General features: G+C 32.0%; 1 protein-coding gene across 1 annotated transcript in view; it reads right to left on the bottom strand.

Annotated features, from left to right (window-relative positions):
* LOC118185628 (PCNA-associated factor-like) overlaps positions 1-19,660 on the bottom strand; it is a 54,284-nt gene that overhangs the window by 25,739 nt on the left and 8,885 nt on the right. Inside the window, exon 2 of the mRNA XM_035355520.2 lies at positions 801-869. Coding sequence (XP_035211411.1) covers positions 801-869 — 69 coding nt within the window. The remainder of the gene's footprint in view (positions 1-800; positions 870-19,660) is intronic.

Here is a 19,660-nt window from a genome sequence, read left to right on the forward strand (position 1 = left end):
TGTTATGTAACAACCTAAAATTAACCAATCACAGATTGGCTGTACTTATACACCAGACTTAGTATAAATACTTTCAGCACAATAAACTAAGTCAGCGGTTCTCAACCTTTTTACTAACATGTAACTGGAAAAATCATACAGACTGCATTCATACACAATCATAAAAGTATCTGAAAGAATTACAGAAAGGAACAGAAAACATTCTTAACTGATCAGAAAACTTTCAAAGTGAAAAACAGTTGTCAGAATGAATGCAGCAATAGCAAATATGTGAATAAGAATGAATCTGAGGTTAGCTGCAATACTTTAAATATGGAGTTGCCTGTAAATTCTCCAGTATACTACAAAAATGTTGCGTCACCAAATTCTGAAAGAAATGCTATTACCAAATTCAAGAAAAGGACATAACTGTTATTCGCTTGGCCAGACCTGTTAATAAATTATTATTTAAAAGATTCTTTATTATTGTTTTATTTCTGCTGAAGAGAGAAATGTCATATATGTAGCTGTAACTGCAAATGTACCATGTAACTGTATAGAATAGTAGCTGTGAAGATTAATTCATCTAGTGTAATCTTTTCCCTTGTTAATAACTTATGAATATATGCTACTGTTAACATTCCAATAATTTCTTTTTATTGCATATTTTAAATATATATTAAATGCGGGAATTTTTTCACATAAAAATTTTATTTAATCATAAGTTACCAAACACAAGCTATCCATCAAATATTTCATTATGTATTTAATACAGGCAAAACATTTGCCATAGAGTAAGATGAAGCAAATGTGATACTAACCACTTTTTGAAGCAGCAGGTGAATTTCCACCTCTCAATACATGCTGCTTTCTTGGTGCCTTTGCAGCAGCTGCAAAAATATTTTGATATAAGCACTAGAACATAAATTCAAGTAAATTTCTAACTGTAATAAAATGAAATAACAGAATTTAACATAAATTTAAAGCATTAAAAAATACAAACAATATATGAGATCAACACTAACAAAATTAATTTCTTAAAATGCTTTAAAATACATATGGCATAATATATTTAAGAAAATTAAAGAAAACAATCAACACAGTACAAAGTCCGAAAGTCCATTATCCAGACCTCAAAACCACAAAGAACTTTTTCCTCGTAGGCTTTACGTATGCACATTTGATTCCTCCCTCAGTGCATAATAAAACATCTGCAGAATCCGTATTCATAATTTCACTTCAACACTAAATAAAATACCTTATTACTGAAGAAACAATCATTTTAGCATAAATTTCTACGATCAGTAATTTGGCTTCGTTGTTGCATATCTGCGCTTGGCACACATCTCAAACTAAAACATTCCAGATAGATACATCGTTGATCTGATGCCAACTTGGCGAATCATTATTTATTATACTTTCCTTTCATCACCGCATGTTTATCAAAACATGACAACTTGAGTAATGACTCGTATAGCGATGCCTAAAAATTTTTTTTTTTTTTTTTTAATGTTAGTAACTGAATAATAAAGGAGTATGGTAACCTTTTATGTTCACATTACGATTGGCGATAATTACAGATTTAAGTTAAATGTGTTGGAAAATATGACCTATTGTAACCCTTTTCTGCATCATCTCTCCTCCTTGAAATAATTCTAATTTTTACATAAGGTTTAGTTCTTATTTTAAAGGAATATAGCAATTACTTCTACTTCGTTTTTCACTGCCACTGTTTGTATTAAGAACGGACTGTTCCAGCTTAATTAAAATGCAAAAACGAAACTTGATGTTACGTCATCTGGAAAGCTGAATTGTGCCAATAGCTGATTGGTTGCCATGAGATGACGTCATGTCTACTTCAGGTATAAGTATCTCGTGTCGTTCTAGCTACTAGCGTCTACGGAGAGAAGGCAACTTTTGGGATCGTGATCTGATCCTCCCGTGCGCATGTCAATTTGCGCATATGCTGCCGTGCACTTCGTGAAATTTTGTTTATTTACGTGAAGTACTTTGTGGTTTTGAAATTTGCGTCATGTGTTGAGAAGGGATGAAATTGTATTACATCTGTATTTGATCTACAGTGAAATACAGTTATATTAATAAATCGGTGTTTGTTAAAAAAATTAATTTATGCTTGGAGATAAAAAAATAAAATTTTTGCTAATGAAAGTTATTAAGTAGTGCACTTTTCATTAAAAAAGTTTATTTCTTTTTATACATTAAACATTAAATTAATTATATACATTAAATAATAATGAAATATTACCTATGATTGTTGTTAATTAAGCATGCCTATCTTCTGTAAATTATTGCTAAAACATGTGCAAATAATGAGGAAATATACGTTATGCTAGTTTATTTCTTAGCAGGTAATCACAGGACCATGATAGAGAGTGTCTATTATTTGTTCCTGAAATTTCTTTATTGCTTATACTAAGCTTATGCGTTAAAGTGTATTAAAAAGCTTATTTACGACACATATGAGCACATTCTGTTGCATCAGCTATGTGATAAGTTGGTGTTACAACTGGCATTTCAACTGTGAATTAAATTATTGACATTTCATCATCTGTACAAGAGCAATGAAGTGCACTGTTTTTCCATATATCCTGACTGTACTGTATTTTAATTATATCATTAAGTCGTGCATGTGAGACAAATGCATTAAATTGTTATTACAATAGTGTGAAAACAAGAAAATTAAAGTCAATTTCTTTGAAAAAACTGTTACTTTTTGGAAAAAATAAATACTTTAGACATTCATATTCATCATGTTATTCTCAATATATTTACAATGTCAAGCTAATAATACCTAAGTATTATTTGTGATAATTTATCATTTTAAAAGAGGTATATTATATGTCAAGGACAAGGTTGACAAAGAAAGTATAAGAATTCTTTCTGTAACTAAACATGATTCACTACTCAGTACTAAAATAAAGAGGTTTATCAATCCATGAATAACATGTTTTTATGTACATCATCTTACTGGATGGTTGCTGCCAATGAATCGACTGTCTGTGTAACAGCTGGAGAACAAGGTGCTCAGAATTATCATTGATGCTCTGTGTTTTGTCTTAAAAAACACACATCAACCTGGATTTTAAAATGAAATTAATAGACATGAAGCTTAAATAGAAGTATCTAATTTTAAAATAACTGTAAGAGCCATAGCTGCAGTTTACTTAATAATTCAGATATTTGTGATTTTATCATTGAGGAGCTTTTCAATGGCTAAGGATTATGTAACATAACAGTATAGTAGTAGACTACAGTTAGTAAATTTGCAACATTTTTATTGCTAGTTCATAGTTGAGATATTAGTAAAGACCATTTCAGGTTGAATGTTAGCTATAACATTCTACCTGAACTGCCTACAGTACTTCGATCTTGCATGTATTTTCACTTACTGTCTCCAGAGGCAGTATTTTTTGTTTTTACATCCAGAGCTCTTTGATAGTGTTTTTTCCACACATGACAGTTCAACACAAATCGAAAACGGGGGACACTTCTACATAAAAGAAACATTCAATTGTTGGATGCATAATAGTACTTTGTACAGTTTGGTGGCATTTATGTAAAAATTATGTGTTGGTTATTTTTCAATAACTTGCAACAGTGATTTTGATTATAAATTTGTTTTAGGAAATTCTAAGCTACTGGATAACAAAAATATAGATTTTAGCAAAATGTTCATGTTATGCGTAAAGAATGAGAAATACCTTAAGATATATAAAATTATTTAAAATGATATATAATTATAAAGATATATAATTATAAAATGATAAGATATATAATTATAAAATGTCAAAATTTCGGAAAAATATAACACTCTTTAAACCTCAGTTTCCTTACATCTAAATAGTATTAAGTGTGAAAATTTGTATAATTTATATATTTTTAATTACTTGTATAATGTATGCATTTGTGAATTCAGATCAATTAGTTGTTTTAACTGTTTTAAAAAATGAAGCAATATTATGCAGAGTAAGCAAATCAAGATTGTGATCCGATGACAATGAGATTAATGTTTAAATGTGAAATGGAAAGTTGTTATTTATTATATTATCAGAGAATTATTAAACTGGGCATAATCGCCAAGGAAGGTATTGAATGCTACGCGAAAATATGTTTACTAAAAAATTTGAATTTCATAATGAATGTATCCAAACACATGTTTTGAGTCAAAAGTTTGAAACTTGATGGCTGAGTGTAAATATAAAATTATGGATGTTTAAATACTTTGTAATTAGGCACATAGGTCAGGTTAATCTTTTTAAATAAGGTAAGGAATGCAAGAGCTATATGCCTAAAGGAAAATATGCCTTCATGGAGGAATTTCAAGGCAAAACTGAAGTTTGAGTGCATATTAAAAAATAATACATCTAATTTTCATTCAATTTATACATATTTCATATGTAAAAAATTCTGATATATGCTACATTACTGTTAATTACTTTACTTGAAAAATATAGTAAATACACAGAAATTTAAGATTTGCACATTTCGAAAAATATTAAATATATGAGTATACATTATCCTTGTAAAAAGCATAAAATACATAAATATTTATTAAATTATTATAAATGTATTTGGAAATGAAGGATTTATTCTTTCATAAACTCCTGTTAACTTCAGTGATTCCGGATTAGGGGTTTTTCCAGATTATAGATCATAAATTTAAATCTGGTAAGATGGCATGCAGAAATTATACAATTAAAAATATGAAACCATAATTTCTGTGTTGACGCATGCGCAGAAAGTTTGTAGCTTTGAGGTCTGGATTATAGATCATTCCGGATTATGGACGTCCAGATTAAAGACTTTTGACTGTAAGTATCAAAAGAATTCTTTCCTTACATTTTGTAATAAATCAGTTACAAGTTTTAAACAATATTAAAAATAGACTTTTTTAATCCATTTCAAAAATACTCATAGAAAGTTAAGTACATGGAAATCAGTAGCAATATTTAACGTATTTTACTATGGAAATAACAGCTGCTCTAATTTGAAATTAACCGAACTGAGCATTAATTATAAAGTAACTCTGATTTTTAAAGGATGCCTCAGAAGCTAAAAAATCATTCTGCATTTGAGAAGGTATTTCAGGAAGAAGCTCTGTAAAAAAGAAAGAAATAATGCATAATTTTGATTTTAGTATTATAATAAACTTTGATCTTAATTTTTGTAATCATTAACCAAATAAAATCAAATTAACTTAAAATTTCTTTGTAATGTAATTAACAAGAACTTGTGAAAATATTTCATTCAAATTAAACTTTTCTGGGAAAGTATAGCATTTAATTCCGCTCAGAATAAAACATTGTTTTAAAATATTTTCTTTTTACATACTTATGACTTTGAAGTATTACGGAAAAAGAAAATATATATATTTATATGCATATTTACGATGTAATTACAAAATGTTTATTGCCGATTATGTTAAAACCTATTGATCTTAATGGATAGTCACTGAATAGTTTGGTTTCCACGAGAGGTGCACTACTGCTTCAGGGCAGTACACGAGGAAAACCAGTTAAGACCTCTCCTCTTATTTCTACCTCCATTATTTAAATTGAGGATTTTGGATCTTTAGAGAGTGTTTCTGGCATCTGTGTTGGATGGTCAGATTCTTCCAGCTCTAGTATAATTAAAAGTATCAGCTTTGTGTTCTCATGCCACCGATACTTTAATCTGATGTGCCAGTAAATTAGTGGCTAGCTTAATAATTAACTATGTAGTCTTAGACTACTGATCAACATTTTTCATTTATTTGATTGTTCGCATTTATTTGCATCGCCACTAGCCGTGGTTATGCTCTAAGTTCAGGCCATGCTCTGTTTTGTTAAAAGTTCAGTTTAAATAAAAAGGTTGTTTTAAAATCTTTCATAAAGCTTTGTCATAATATCTCAAGTGATGATTATATTAGGGTTATAAGACTAAAATTTCATTATTAGACCAAGAATAACCTTATAACTTAATGGAAGTTTAAGATATTCATAATGACTAAATATGTAAGTTTTTTAAAAAGTTAATAGAGACAGAGCTTAAATTGCACCGGAGCCTGGCTCCGGTACTTCTTAGTTTTTGGAATAAATCATAAATATAGCCGGAGCCCTAAATAAGAAGGCTCCGGCACTTCTTTTATGCAACTGAACAAAAATTTGATCTCAAACATTTAATTTTTTACAGTAAAACTGTATTACGAATCGCTTATTAAATTTTAATTTATCTCTTTACATTTTACTTAATTTTAATTACTTTAATAATTTAGCTTTTTTAATAATAATTTATTTAATTAAATAACAATCATTAATTAAAAATAATTGATAATTATTAATATTAATTAAATAATAATGAATTAATTTGGTATTAATTAACTATTTAATTTTTAAATTATTAATGATTGTAACAGTCATTTTATTTATTTATTTACTTTTCTTCCCCTTTGCTGACAGTTTAGCATAGGGTTCTGGCACTTCTAAGTTTAGAAATTAAGTCCTGAATAAGGATATTTATTAATTATAGGAACTTGATAAGTAACCTTCACCAGCAATTTAATAGCCAGTTGATTGTGTTGTTGCCAAAGTAATTTTGTCATGATTTGAACATGGTTATCTTCCACTGTCGGGGCCGTTCCTAGCACGGTGCAGCTGTAAAATTATGCAACAGCTGAACACTCGCGATACCACGACTAAATATTTTTAATTCATTGTACTTGTCACATGTAAATACTTTTTATACAATTTGTCACATATAAGTACTTAGTGAGTATGAAATAAAAATTCAACTAATCATTAAGAATTTTTTTTTTTAAATTTGGGCACTGTATTCTTAGGAAAGTACACAGGCAGCCAATGGCCTAGGGACGGCCCTGTCCACTGGTGTAAATCTGTGGTGTTAGTCCAGCTGACAAGTATTTCATATTTCTGGTGTATAACTCTCAAGCTACGTTCTGCACTAGAATTACGTAAAAGTAAGAATGAAACAGGGATAACACATATGTCATTCATTTGCTGCACAAAGTATAACTCAAGATATTTGAAGTTAAAGCTGTTATATTCACTGCATTGCAACATGTCGAGAGAAAGGCAATTTTTATCCTTACCGTCCTACACCAGGGATGGCCAACACACGGCTTTTACTTTTTATGCAGCAACTACTGAAAAGTATATCATTTTTAATAAAATTCCCAGCAAGTCTGTAAATTACTTCCAGAGAACAGGCTCTAAACAATAATGATATTGCTAATATGAGCTCTAAACAATCATGCATACTGCTTTATTTCAAGCCTTTCACATTAACTATTACAGACTTTGATTTAATATTGAAGCAAATAGACATAGAAGATATGCAAATTCTAGTGATCTGTTTGCTCTAATGCGTACCAATGATGGTGATATGTTACTTAGGGTTATCATGTTTTAGGTTTGAAAATGCTAGACTGTAGGAATCTGCAGGAAACGGGAAAATGAACACTTGCCCCCTTCTCCAGAATTGAGTAAAAAATATATTTTTGCATCAATATAATATTGTATATTTCATAATCTGCTATAAAATCTTCAAAATGTGTGCGTGTGATTATGGCAAAGCCTCGAGGGCTATCTACCTAAGAGGAGGGATGCCTTCGTGGAGGACTTTCTATGGAAAACTGGCTCCTATACACATTACACATGGGGAAAACCACGAAAACGCCCATGCAGCCAGCCCGTTCACGGGATTCGAACTTCAGACCGAACTACTAGTGTTCAGCGACTTTATCGCTCGCTCGGCCGCTGGTGGGCCCAAAAATCTTCAAATTAAGTAGTTAAATAACAATGTGTTGATTTGATTGTTGGAACTGGAATATGGCAAAGATCATGTGGGGGAAGAAATACCTTCATGGAAGACTTTTTAATCAAAACTAGTTTGTTGGTTTGGTTTATTTTATTATGGCAAAGCACTTGATGGTCATCTGCCTAAGGGGAGGGATGCCTTTGTGGAGGACATTCTAAGGGAAACTGGCTCGTATACACATTACACATGGGGAAAAACATGGAAATGCCCATGCAGACAGCCCGTTTGAGGGACTTGAACCTCGGACCAAACTACCAGCGTTCAGTGACTTTACCGTTCGGCCGCTGGTGAGCCAAAACTAGCTTGTATTCATATTCATAAATACTTCGGGTGTTAACTGACATACTTTATCTTTCAGATGTGCAAAGAAAACAGACAAAACTTCCTGCTCAGTTCTGTTTGTAATAATAAATGCACAGGGAAAGCCGTGAAGCAAAGCATCAAGTAAAAGCAGTGTGGTTAATTCAATTCTGTAACCGTTCAACCTATGTGTACCATTTATACATATATAGTCTGTCCCAACTTCTGAAGAAAGTGCCTCTAGGAGTCATTCATTTTCATTAATGTGAAATCATCATTTTAAAATTCAGGATAACTTTCTAAAATTCTATTTTAAGGCTTATAAAATAAAATAGAGTTGTTATCCTCACTAGTAATTTCATTAACCCCAGGCATTTCATTAACATTTATACAATCATTTTTATGCCTTACAGCATTTGATTGTGGATTATAAGAATTTTCGGTACACTTCTGTTACTGGGACCAGATTCAGAAATGTATACATTCATATGTACACATATATATGCATACATGAACACATTCATCCAGCCATACATGCATACATTTCTGATTCTGGTTCTGATAACGGAAGAGTACCGAATTTTCAATATTCCATAAATCATTCTTTCTCAAAAGATGCAGTATCATATACAGAATCTTGAATTTTATCTAAAATTTCATCAAAAGATACTTTTCCAGCAATTTAAGTTACATAAATTAACATTAGAATGGTATAACTGCCGTTCTAATTTTGTAAGAGACAGATGCCCTATACCCTTTCTATGACTTACAATGGGTTTTTCTATATAAGCAGTACATTTTCCATTATTAAACTGGCTTACTGGGCAATAAGAATTAATTTTGTTACTCCCTTGTATTTTTAAATGTCCCATGCCTTGCACTTTAGATATAAAATAATGTCCTGAATGATGGCATATAAAATAAATATCTTTTACATGTAATGGGTCATGTTTCTTTGTAAATTAAAAAAATTTAGATTATGTTTCCATTTCAAAATTCTCCTTTCACAACATGAAATCATTAAACACAGAGAAATCTCTCTCTTCTTTTTCAATGACTATTTCATGTTCCATTTGCAAATGTAATGAAAAGTTTTCCTTTGGAAAACCTTCATTACATAATGTGCATTTATATAATTTTTTAATGATGAACACTCAAGGGCAGTAAATGCACTATCTGATTGTGAAAATAATAAATTTTTATTATTGTTGAACTGACGACTATATAAACTGCATTTAAATTGGAAAACTTTATTTTTACTTGCTTTGAGTAATGTTGTTTGTTGTGATATATGCAATTTCATGCAGTGACATTTTAGATTGTTACTTGAGAAACATTTTTTTGGAATCAGGGCAGCTAAAAGTTTTTTGACGTTATACTGGATTTTGAAGCAAAAGTATATGAAATCGAATTACCATTGACGACTTTATAAAATTCATGATCTGAATTGGAATTAAATATTTCAGCAGTAGAAATATGCTTTTTATTGGAATGTATGTTCTTCAAATGATGCTATAAATTGCTGGCATTTGAAAAACACTTTTTGCAAATAGAACAGTTGTAAGATTTTGAAATTACAGTTTTCTGAAAGATGTTACCAATCGTAATCAAAGCGGAAATGTGAATTTCAGATCTATTGTCTTGAATGATCATTGATATCACCACCCAGCTCATTTAAATTGGTGCTATATATTCTAATATTCTGAAGCAGAATCCTCACAATATTCCTAAGTATTTGTCCGTGAGAAGGGTCTTTTATTGAGAGATTCTTCAGTTCATTATAAATATGTGAAAGCAAAATTCACATACTAACGAAGCATAAAACGCACGAAGTCAAATGCAAAATGTAAACAGACACATTTTTGACGTATCTGTTAACGTCACATGATGCGCAAACTGAGATGCGCGTAAGACGGGAGGATCAGATTCATGATCCCAAAAGTTGCCTTCTCTCCGTAGACGCTTGTGTTCTAGCTTATTCCTTCTGGTTCCAGTTGCATTGCTTCTTGGTGTGCCGTTTCCAGCCCACATTGGAAGAGGATATTGCGAAGCGTGCCATCCAGCGATAAGTGCCGTGGTTCCGGTCCAAAGATGACTTTTCCTAGATTCTGAAAAGCGACTGCCGTTGGCGGCATCCTGTTTCTACGGTTCGGCGGCAATACATTCCAACCTGTGATTTCCGGTGAGCAACTGCAGTGGGCGGCATCTTTAATACAAGCGTTTTTCCAGGATTAGAAGCAATGTTTTTCCATGCTGTGATCTCTCATGTGTAACTACAGTGAGCGGATTTTGCCGGTTTAGGTGCACTCAAGGTTTAATTTAATTTTTCAGGTGCCTTCTTGACCAAAAAGCATGGACTTATTTATACTGAAGTGAAATTCATATTAACCACGTAGTTTTTGTTCTGTGATATGTTTTTCGCGCATTGAATGCCAGTATTCAAAGATAAGGTAAAAATATTTACTGTATCATTAATAGTGTAATATTCTTTAAAGGAAAAACCCTTGGGGTTAATGAATAGTCAACTAAGTGTAATTTGACAATGATAATGTATACTCTTTAAGTTTCTGGTGTTGATTAAATTTATTTATTGTATTTTTATTTTTATATATATTGTTAATAAATTGGTTAAGTTTAAAACTTTTGTCTTCAGTGTGTGCACAGTGTATAACCTTAGGGAGCTTCTATTGCTAATTCTGCTAAATGTTTTTACAACTTTAAACTTTGGTTTTGCATCATTTTGGTTATGGGCCCAGCCCCTGAGTTATTCTTAGTGCAGACTTTTGAAGTTTAAAATTAATTTAAGACTTAAGAGACTGGGGGCGTTTTTTGTTGAAATTCAAATATGGCTACTGTTAATGTTATGCATAATATTTCTAAACTTGATGCATATAACTACTTTACATGGTTTAAAGACATGAAGTTTGTCTTAAATGAGAAAATTGCATGGCTTTTCGTTAAAGGTATTGAAAAATGTCCTGATTTAAATGATGTTAAGGGTATTACAAAAGAAATTGTTGCTGACTATCAAAATAGAAGTCATTTGGCATTATCATTGATTTATATGAATGTAAGCCCTGAATATAGGAACTTAATATGTGAAATAGATGATCTGGTAGTTGCATGGGATACGCTTGCTAAATTTTTTCAGCCAGATTATCGAACTAGACATGTCCTTGTTTTCAGAGTTCTTAAATTGTAAAATTAAGCCAAATGAAAGTATTAGTTTCTTTTCTTCTAGATTAAAATGCATTACTGAACAACTGGCTGATATTAATTAAGCTGTAAGAGATGTCTATATATGTTTTCAGTTTCTTAGGTTTCTTCCAGAAAAATATGATCAGGTAGTTCAGAATGTTTTGAGGTGGCCAGATGAAAAATTCATTTTTAAAAATGTTAAACTGGAAATACTTGCAGAGGAAACACGTCTTAATTTAAGGGAGATAGATAGGGAAAATTCTAACAAGACTATAGAAGTTCAAAGTACTCACTTTGAACCCAAATAAGCAGATTAAAGGGTTCAAGTGTTATAAATGTGGCCATCCAGGTCATATTCAAAAGTACTGTAGAATGAAAGGTAATTTTTCCAGATCACCCTTGCCTGCTTCTTCTGTTTCCTTAGCTGTATCTAGTAATAATAGAATATCCCCCAAACATAAGTCTAAACCCAAGTTATGTAAAGGAAAAATAATTCCCATGCTCAGTCCCTTTTTATAACTCAAGCTAATGTTAACAACTTGGAGGAAAATGATGATAGTTGGATTTTTGATACTGCTGCATCTCATCATTTTTGAAAAAATCGTGAATTACATGATACTTTTTCTCCTGTGAAGAATGAGAACATGGTAGTAGCAACTCATCAACAGCTATTCATGGGAAAGGCACTATTAAAATGAAATTTGGAGATAGAATAATTTTGTTTAAAGATGTTTTATACTCACCTGAACTAAGACGAAATTTAATATCTGGACCTAAGTGGATATCAATGGAGCAAGATTTTATGGTAAAAATGGGCAAATTAAAATTACTAATGATAAAAATGAAACCATTTTCAAGGCTAAGTTGATAGGAAGCAACTATAATGTATTCCCGAAAATAGTGAAAAAGCGGGCAAATCTGTGAAATTTGAAGCATCCATAGTTCAACATAACAATAGTGAATTATGGCATGGTAGGTTTGGTCATATAAATTATGGTGCTATTGTCAGGACTAGTAAGAGGCATTCAGTTTGAGGTCTTCCTGTGTTAAAGAACTCACCTAATTTGTTTTGTGAGCATTGCCAAATAAGCAAAGACGAATCTCCTATAGACCTTTAGAAGGTATTCAAGTGAAGAGACCGCTTGAAAGGGTTTTTTCTGATGTATGGGGATCTATTAACATTCCAGGTAGGAATAGTGAACATTATTTCGTTTCCTTTATTGATGAATATTCTCATTATGTGGTAGTGTACCCCATTGTAGAAAAAAGTCAGGTATTTGAAGTCTTTGAAAGGCATATAGCACATGCTGAAAGATCTCTGAACATTAAACTGAAATACTTTAGAACTGACAATGGACAAGAATATGACAATGAACAATTCAGGTTATATTGTAATAAAAAGGGAGTAAAGCACGAATTTACAGATATATATACTCCGGAACAAAATGGCGTTTGTGAGAGATTCAATCAGACAGCTCTCAAAAATGTACGTGCAATTTTACATGATAGTGGTAGGAATCCTGAATTTTGGTCGGATGCAGTGATGTAGTTTACATATTCATTTAATAGAATTTGTCGTAAAGGTCAAGATAGAACACCATTTGAATTATATACTAAGCGAAAACCCTCACTGCGTTACCTTAAGGCATTTAGAATGATTGCCTATGTGGGAATTCCAAAAGCTAAAAGAAATTCTAAGCTTGATCCAAAGGCAACGAAGGGCCGATTGATTGGATACAGTGTAAGAACAAAAGGGTACAAAATTTGGTTGGAAAATGAACAAAAAGTAGTAGAAACCCTAAATGCTACTTTTAAAGAGTCAGTTGGAATGCAGAGAAGTTGCAGTGGAGCTGCACTGGGCACCCTTCCTGATTTGAAATCTGAAGGGAGGGTCGAGTTCCAATCTACTGATACTCCAGCTGGCTACTTCCCTGAAATAGAGGAAAGAATTGATACCAGTGTACCCTCTTCTATACCTAGCACTGACACTCAATCTACATTGAGACAGGTAACTTGGCTTCGTAAGCCTGTTCCAAGGCCAGACGGTACTCGTACGGATGTGTACTATTTTGAGAAGGGGTCTAATCAAAGACTACGATCACCAGATGATGTAGAAAAGTATTGCACTGAGAATAATATTCAGTATGATCCTACCTTGTTTGATTTCAAGGAAAGCAATACTTATAGCAGTGAAATCGACCCAACCGGCACTCCTTCAACGTCATGCACCCAAGACAGCTGACTAGAGATTTCAATTCCGAACACTTATAATCAGGCAATAAAATCCACAGAAAAGGATAAATGGATAGAGGCGATGGAAGAGGAAATGGCCAACATGCGAAAGCATAAGGTATGGCATCTTGTTCCACTTCCTAAAGACAAGACTCCACTAGGTTGCAGGTGGATTTTCAACATTAAACGTGACGAATTTGGAAACATTGTTCGTTTTAAAGCTCATTTGGTGGCTCAGGGTTATTGGCAAATTAAATACGATACCTATGATCAAACCTACTCACCTGTAGTCAACTTTTCAGTAATAAGGCTCTTTTTCTCTCTCCTAGTTGCACACCTTGGATGGGCAAATGTACAGTGCGACGTAAAAAGTGGCTATCTCTACTCTCCCTTATCTGAGGAAATTTACATGTCCCAACCTCAGGGTTTTGTAGAGCGAGATAAAGAAACTTTTGTGTGTCGTTTAGATAGAGCCTTGCATGGTCTGCATCAGAGTGGACGATTATGGTACGACGAGTTAGATAGAACACTATGTAACCTAGGGTTTACCAAGTTTGAGTGGAGTAATTGTGTCTATCGATTTAAAGATTTTGTCATTCTGTTGGTTTATGTTGATGACGTTGTGTTTGGAAAAAGTGAAGTTCAGGCTAAAAGGATATTAAAAATCCTGAATTTATATTTTGATTTGAAAATTTTGGGTAAAACAAGAAAGCTCTTGGGTGAGGAATTTGAATATGAGAACAATAGTGTCCTGATTCATCAGCAATTATATATAGAAGACATAGTTAATCGGTTCAAGTCTTTTAAAATACAAATTACTTCCCTTCCAATAGTTAAAGGTGTGAAATACCTTTAACTATTGTCTATAAAAGTCTCAAAGTACCAGTACACAAGAAGAAACGACTGAGATGATGAATTATCCTTATAGAAATGTTTTAGGATGCCTCTCGTTTCTTTGCAATCGTACTCGTCCGGATATAGCCTATGCTGCTAATATATTTTCTCAGTTTCAAAGCAATCCTGGTAAGTTTCACTGGGAAGGATTACTTAAACTTTTAGGATACGTTTCAAATACCAGACATCACAAACTTAAACTGGCATGCAAGGAACTGAAGCTCAATATCTATTCAGATTCGGATTTTGCTTCAAGCAGGGACGATATGGTGTCTATTGGCGGACAAATAGCTTTTTTGGGAGAATCACCTGTATCTTGGCATACATTTAAAGAAAGGGAAGTGAGTTTGTCTACTATGGAGGCTGAATTTATTTCCATGACTGAATCAGCAAAAGAATTGGTTTGGTTTAAAAACATTTTGGATGAATGCATTCAGTTTAAGATTACAAATAACTATGTTTCAAAACCTATATTGTTTGCAGATAACATGGCTGCTATATGTTTTACAAAATCACCTATTGAATACTCAAGGACGAAACATATAGATGTAAAACTATTCCTCATTCGTGATCTACTGAACAGGGAAATTTTTAATCTAAAATATGTTCCAAGCAAAGATAATCTGGCTGATCCCATGACAAAATCGCTGACTAAACATAACTTGATAAGATTTTGTGGAGCAATTTTCTTGTGAAATTTCTTTGTGTGTATTTAACTTTAATAGTTTTGTTTAGACGTTTCAATTTTTGGACTGTACCATTGAAAAAAAAAATATACATATATATATATGTTGTAAGTCATATTATGATGAGTATTAGATAATGTAAAAATTGTATAGTGTAGAATGTTGTGTGAATGACCAGGGCCCTGGGTAAATGTATTGAATGCATGATCATACATATGTCTTTGTATTGTTTTGTAACATGTTGGACTTTCTTGTTATGGTAAAATTTTGAAAAATGGGATAAAATGTGCAAATCATCCCTAAAACTTTCTGAATTCAATGGAGTTGTGTATTGTTATATTTATATTTATTTATTCTTGTTTTGAATTTTATAAAAAATACCGGCGTTCAGTTTCTATTTCAAGTCGGAGATCATGATGTGGGGCATTTGCTGGAAAATATGACCTATTGTAACCCTTTTTCTGCATCATCTCTCCTCCTTGAAATAATTCTAATTTTTACATAAGGTTTAGTTCTTATTTTAAAGGAATATAGCAATTACTTCTACTTCGTTTTTCACTGCCACTGTTTGTATTAAGAACGAACTGTTCCAGCTTAATTAAAATGCAAAAATGAAACTTGATGTTACGTCATCTGAAAAGCTGAATCGAATAGCTGATTGGTTGCCGTGAGATAACGTCATGTCTACTTTAGGTATAAGTATCTCGCGTCGCTCTGACTTATTCCTTCTGGTTCCAGTTGCATTGCTTCTTGGTGTGCCGTTTCCAATCCCCATTGGAAGACGATATTGCGATGCATGCCATGGTTCCGGTCCAAAGATGACTTTTCCTGGATTCTGAAAAGCGGCTACGATGTGAGCGACTGCAGTGGGCGGCATCCTGTTTTTACGGTTCGGCGGCAATAGATTCCAACCTGTGATTTCCGGTGAGCAACTGCCGTGGGCGGCATTCTGTTTTCATGAAGGCGGCATCTTTAATACAAGTGTTTTTCCAGGATTAGTGGCGATGTTTTTCAAGCGAGCAGCTCTTGCCGGTTTAGGTGCACTCAAGGTTTAGTTTAATTTTTCAGGTGCCTTCTTGACCAAAAAGCATGGACTTATTTATACTGAAGTGAAATTCATATTAACCACGTAGTTTTTGTTCTGTGATATGTTTTTCGCGCATTGAATGCCAGTATTCAAAGATAAGGTAAAAATATTTACTGTATCATTAATAGTGTAATATTCTTTAAAGGAAAAACCCTTGGGGTTAATGAATAGTCAACTAAGTGTAATTTGACAATGATAATGTTATACTCTTTAAGTTTCTGGTGTTGATTAAATTTATTTATTGTACTTTTATTTTTATATATATTGTTAATAAATTGGTTAAGTTTAAAACTTTTGTCTTCAATGTCTGCACAGTATATAACCTTAGGGATCTTCTATTGCTTATTCTGCTAAATGTTTTTACAACTTTAAACTTTGCTTTTGCATCAAAATGCACTAAAAAATGTTGACGAGGAAAAATTTACCAACGATTTGTTTCCATATTTAAAAAAAGATTTTGTTGATAATACTCATAGACCCAAAGATTACATTTAGAGCTATTTGAATTAAGAATAACTGATTTGTTATTCACATAAACCCAGAACCAGTGCAGGGGCTCATATGGCAGCAGAATTTAAGACCCACAGAGACTGCATCAGGCGGTAAGATATCTAGCGCCGGCCCTCAATAAGGTTTAAGTATATGTGGGAATTTATTTATTCATAACTCTGATAAGCCTTAAGCATGTGCAAGAAATAGAGTAGTATTATAAATAACTAAACTAGCACAACTCAGGCTTAATTTTCTCAGTGCACGATAGAAGCAAGATTAAATTTAACGGAACAATTTGTTGTTAGTCGCCAAGTTCATGATGCATAGCTAAATATGTAGTGAAGGATAGCTAAATTTGATGCTGATAGTCACTAATTTTAAAAGGTTTTTGGATATCGCAAAACAAAGGTAAAATTTTCCAATTAATGGATTTTGTAAAGAAACATAGAGAAGCGGTAATAAATGAAGATGATATATAAAAGAAATTTTTTATTGTAATGACAATACTTCTCAATCATCAATTAATTAATGAATGGTGAAATCTGTAGAATGGTTCTAGATCCAGAAAATACCACTACCGATAGTGAACAAAGTGACAGAGAAGTTACTGAAAACGAGAAAATTTTGATTGACAAGTTAGTCGGAATCCTCGAAACGTCAGGTACAGGACTTCAACAATGTAACTAAACGAGAGATTATGTCTGTCTACAGAATTAAAGAGAAAGTATTAGCACAAAAATGAAGCAACTTAAACAACTTACATTGAAAAAAATATGTAATAAAATAAACAAATAAATATTAAGCTTTTTTTTGTAAATTTTGATAGTCTTTAAATCATAAACACTTCATTATTTCATAAATCACGATTTCATATTTTTAATTTTATAATTTCTACCTGCCATCTTAGATTTAAACTGATGACCTAATAGATTTAATATCCGAAATTGCCGAAGTCCCGACGAGTCCTGATTTCGGACTTTCTACTGTATATATACACACATACACATTAGTGAAAATAAATCATGATGCACAGTGTTTCAACAATCATAATTAAGTATATAAAAAAGTTTGTATGCATTTATTCAGAATTACATCATTAAATAGGAAAAGTACTTTTTACTGAAAAATTTCAAACAACAATTTTAACGTGTACTCTTTTTACAGGCATGGATTTATTAATTTACTTTGCATTTTCAGATATCTCATTTTCCCACACGTATTTCTTAGATTTATAGTAGTCTTAATGGCACTAAAAATTTATGGGGTTAATGTACTTCTCGGATCAGGCCATATACTTCACACTAATACAACTAACTACCTTTTACCCAATATATTTACAGCAATTAATGGCTCATTTATAGTAATGAAAATAACATTTTTCCAAGCACAAATATCATACAACAAATGCAATTATGCATGGCAAATGTTAATTCTCTTGAACCAAATCTCCCGACAATGAAATAGTATTTCTAAAAGTAAAAAATTAAAATACCAAGAGCCAATCACCCATTTGTGAAGTAGATCTATAGTACATCAATTACTGATGCAGCTGATTTACTATAATCTAATAAAACAAAACTATCGAAATTTTTGGGACTTTCCAGTTTTCTGAAAAAAAAAAAAAAAAGTCAGGCTTTATAAGTATTTTAATTTAAATTATATAAATGTAAATAAGGAAAATTTTAGGGCTGATCTTTGGAATATGGTAACTGGCAGTTTGGCGACATTTTGGAGGCGATAAAGGTTACTACCTAGGACTTTGGTAATAATGTGAGAAGTACTCAGTTCCGATTACGCATTATTTTGTGTGAGGGAAATGAGAGATCATGAGATATGTCGTGTGACATTAATGGACGAATTACAGCTCTTTAATCCGAAAAGGAGGGAAATCTGGAAATTTTGTATTTAGCTTTATTCTGCGTTGTGTGAAACAGTGTTGGTTAATTTTTGGATCCCATGGCCCTAACTAAAGTGAATTCGAAATGGGTATTTAGTGGGATTGAAAGGAGTAGTAATAAGTGTCTTTTTAAGGTTGTGCGAGATAGAAGTAAAGATGTTTTATTAAGTTATTTATTTTACCTGGCACCTTGCTGTGAACTATAAGCATAGACTCGAACCTTCAGCAAACCTTGTCAGTAGTCAACGCGCGAACGACATTTTTACAACTTTGAAAATGTGCACGTAGCGTATGTTGTAATTAACCATTCATTAATTTTAAATTAATAATTAATTGTAATCAATTTTATTACATTTAAAATCCATATACATATAAAACTGAATAATTAAAAATATACCTTGTAAATTATATGCACATTTAATTAGAAATTTTCTTTTAACTCCTCAAGCATTCACTAATAAAAAGTACTTCAAATCACTACTAATCATAGAAAAAATCAGAAGCTATAAATCATATCTTTATTCTGGATATGATTTCTACAGGGAAATAAAATTTAAATAACCAAGAATGATACATATAAGTATTAAACAAAATACGCATAATTTATGAATGCAAAGATTTATATGTAGCATGCTTAGCAAGCTTAAGTTCTGATTTTGAGAATGTTTTTTTATAACACAGTTCTTCATTTGCCTGCATATTTATTTTTTCAATCAAAACTGCTTCAAGAGTTTTAAGACCTAAATTTGGTCGAAATTCCGTCTGATTTTTTTTAACAATAGAAAAAATTCTTTCTCAAGCTGCATTTGAATGAGGTATTATTAAGACAGCAAGCATTACAGAAGGCAATACTTTGTATTTAATACACCCATTCATATTTTTTAATTTGGCAATTTCTCCCCTTGCTATATCAATATGCAAATCTACAATTTCTTTCAAATCATCTACTTGATACATGGAAAATTCAATTTCTACTTGATTAAGACATTTTTCATCAATAATGGATGGAAAAGTATTCATCAAGTAAAGAACAGATGAAAATAAGACTTCAGTTCTCAA

The sequence above is a fragment of the Stegodyphus dumicola genome, chromosome X1, assembly GCF_044657685.1.
Source record: "Stegodyphus dumicola isolate Sdum_Otavi_A_Nest chromosome X1, ASM4465768v1".
NCBI classification, from domain to species: domain Eukaryota; kingdom Metazoa; phylum Arthropoda; class Arachnida; order Araneae; family Eresidae; genus Stegodyphus; species Stegodyphus dumicola.